This window comes from Propithecus coquereli, unplaced genomic scaffold (assembly GCF_000956105.1).
Source record: "Propithecus coquereli isolate 6110/MARCELLA unplaced genomic scaffold, Pcoq_1.0 Scaffold20, whole genome shotgun sequence".
NCBI lineage: Eukaryota > Metazoa > Chordata > Mammalia > Primates > Indriidae > Propithecus > Propithecus coquereli.
In genome coordinates, this window is record NW_012144967.1 from 14,168,063 (window position 1) to 14,171,329 (window position 3,267).

The window sequence follows — 3,267 nt, forward strand, 5'->3', positions numbered from 1 at the left end:
TTCCAGCTGGGGCTCTGCTCACCAGCTGCTCTCCCTCGCAGGGATCCTCTATGTGCCCAGGGGGTCCGAGGTCAACTGCATGTCCCTGCTAAACACGACCCTCAGCAGCAGTAGCTTTGAGGTGTACCAGTGCTGCCGCGAGGCCTTCCAGAGGTGAGGGCCAGGCACGGGCGCGTGGGGACACGGGGACACCAGCGGTGATGGCGTGCGGAAAGCCCGCGTGGCTGGGGACGCCTCTGGCACCCGGGCAAGGGGTAGAAATGTCATGGCTGCAGCTGACGTGGCCAGGGGAGGAGGAAGTGGGGGCCTGAGGATCAAATGTGAAGAGGAAGGGTGGACCAGAGACGGGAAGTAACTTTCCCAGGGCTGCACAGGGGTAGTGGCCCTGGGTAGTGGCCAGCAGAGCCGGCCTGTGGCTCACACGGAGACCCCTGCTTTCCTTTCAGCGTCGGCCTGGAGTTCGGCCCAGTGGCCCTGAGCAACTGTTGTCAGTTTTATAGCCACGAGGTCTGTGCATAGCGGGGACGGACGTCCTCGTGCCTTCTGAGGGCGGTTCTTCCCCAGGAGGCACCTGTCCCCATCTTCCCCTCTCCAGGCCCCTCCTCAGGGAAGCCGCAGGGCCTAGACCCTCATTCCCACAGTTGGGACTGAAAGCAGCCCCCTCGCTGAAGTGACAGGAAAGTCCCGATCCCGCCACTTCCTAACAGCATGCAGATCGGTCACGAGCTGTCTCCCTGCTGTCTCTGCCTGGCTGGCGGGCGCCCTGCAGGGCCGCTGTGCTCACAGACACCTGAAGGAGCCCAGCGGACAAAAAGGGAGCGCAGAGCTTTCTCTTTGTGTCGCCTGAATCTGCTTTTAGAATTTGTGTGACAGCCTCCAGGTGTTCCTGGGAAGCCCCTGCAGCGACAGCAGGGGGCAAGCTCCAGGCCTCAGTTTCCTGCCCCAAACCGTATCTCGGGCAAAGTCACATCCGCTGGGATGAGGCTGACTACGTCTCAGAGAAAACCGCGTCTCCAGGAGCAGAAAGAGCAGGAAAGACGGACAAGTGACCTTGCAGCCTCCTGCTAATTACTCCACAGCCGCTTCTGTTCTAACTGACGGCAGTCACTCGTTTTTTTCTTTATCTTCTCCCCGTAAAATCGGCAGGCCACTTGGCCTCGCTGCGATGCCCCTTCTCTTTCTTTGGGACGAAACACCGTCTCCCTGTTCTCCCCGCCTTCCCTCTCTCTTTCTCTCTCTCACTCTCTCCCCTCCAAGATGAAATAAACTTTTTACTTTTATACATCCAAATGCCGGTGTGAGAAACCTTTCTCCACCCGCACCGGGAGCACCTACGAGGCTCTCCGCCCCAGGGCGGGGTGATGGCATCAGCGGGGACTTCAGTAAAGGGAGGACACCTCCCCCCACAGCCCCTCTCTCTGCGCCCCCACTTCCCACCGCCCCAAACGTGAGTTCTCAGGCTCACCTCTGCCTCCTCGTGTTTCCCCTCCACATGCAGACGGCAGCCTGGTCCTCTGTGTCCCCCTCTCCTTGGGGACCCTCACATGCACCTGGCCCTTCTGCTGTGGGCCACACGCCAAAGCCTGCTCCCCTCCTCCCTTCCTGGGCACTAGGGTCTCTCCATGGCTTCCCCGCCAGATGATGTCTCCGGGGGACGCCTGTCTCTGCCTCCCCCACAGCGCTGCGCAAACTGCCGTCCTGCGCAACACCGTCCCGCGAGGCGGTCAGAGGGTTCCACGAGTCACAGGTTTGGAAAAGGCTGGGTGAAATAAAATTGGACGGGGTTGTTTGGGGCTTTAGTTCTGTTTTGCCTTTTTAACTGTGGGCTTGCCAGAGCTCGGTGTGGGTACGATAGGAGGCTTTTTCCAAGTTTACTCGACCATGGGAACTTTTCTGATGGCAGTTTCTCTAGTGGAAGGTTTCATGGAATACAGTTTGGTGAACATTGGTGAATGTTCGAACTGTTTACTCCACGTAACACCAGCAGATACTGACCTGGCACTGTGGGCAGGCACTGTTCTCGGTGCCTTCTGTATTTCAACTCCATCCTTACAACAACCCATGAGGTAGGTACTATTACTATCCCTAGTGGCCGGATGTCAGAGGCCAGACAGGTTAAGTAACCTGCCTAAAGTGACACAGCCGGCAAGACACAGAGGCAGGATTTGAACCCAGGCCATCCGGTTCCATAAGCTGCCGTGTTCAAGCTCTGTGTTGGGCTGCTGGGGTTCAGGGAACCCTTGCGTGCCTTTCCGTCACCTCTCCCCGCCTTTCCCCCACCCCGAGCTCTCTGTGCCGGGAGGTCGGGCCTGACGCCCCTCCCTGCCTGTGTTTCTGGAGTTCCCATGTGCCTTACGCCCATGTCGCTCTTATCTCAGGGGGCTGCAGTGACCTGGGATGTACCCTGTCCCTGTGGCCACTGACCTCACCCTCACCGGCCAGGTCCAGCTTCCTTTGCAGCTGGGGACAGCCATGACCTGAGCAGAGGAGTGTGGAGCTCTGGGCGGCAGCCACCCACTGAGCCAGGTTCTGCTTCTGCTCTGCCGTGGACTTCGGTCCCAGTGGGCACTGGCCTTGCTTCTTGTGACCCTCACAGGCTGACCTGAGCCCCTGCCCTCAGGACTTTAGCTCTGCAGAGGGGAGGCTTGGCCTGACTCCTACGGCCCACAGCTAGGCCCTTGCCGTCTCTCTGCAGCACCCTCCCCGTCCCCAGGATCCGCCACCTGCTCCAACTCCCCTGGGGCTGCTGGCAGGAGGCCTTGCTGCTGTGGACTGCACAACCGCCCGCCAGCCTCGGCCCTCCGCCCCTCCCCCGCCTGTCTGCCAGCTTCGGCTCCCCCGGCTGGTGGCGGAACAGCCCAAGGACTCCCCCGGTCTGCCTCCCTGGACTCCCTGCACACCCGTCACGTGGCCAGTGGCATTCCCGCCAGGACTGGAAGCCCCTGAACACAGGGCTCACAATGTACCCGTGTCTGAGTCCATTCGGGCTGATACAACAAAATACCATGAACGGGATAGCTTCTGAACAGCGGAAATTTATTTCTCACAGTCCTTGAGGCTGAGAAGTCCAAAATCAAGGCACTGACAGATTCAGTGTTTGTTCAGAGCCTGTTTCTCACAAATGGCACCTTCTTGCTGTGTCCTCACAAGGTGGAAGACGTGAGCAGGCTCCCTCAGTCCTCTGCAGAAGGGCACTAATCCCTGGCGGGGCACAGTGGCTCGAGCCTGTCATGCCAGCACTTTGGGAGGCCGAGATGGGATGATTAC

The 3,267-nt window shown here is 59.6% G+C and overlaps 1 protein-coding gene across 1 annotated transcript in view; it reads left to right on the top strand.

Moving 5' to 3' along the window:
- LOC105809833 (sodium/nucleoside cotransporter 1-like) overlaps positions 1 to 1,385 on the top strand; it is a 7,131-nt gene extending 5,746 nt beyond the window's left edge. Inside the window, exons 4-5 of the mRNA XM_012643687.1 lie at positions 7 to 153; positions 447 to 1,385. Coding sequence (XP_012499141.1) covers positions 7 to 153; positions 447 to 519 — 220 coding nt within the window. The 3' untranslated portion in view covers positions 520 to 1,385. The remainder of the gene's footprint in view (positions 1 to 6; positions 154 to 446) is intronic.
- Positions 1,386 to 3,267: the final 1,882 nt, after the last annotated feature.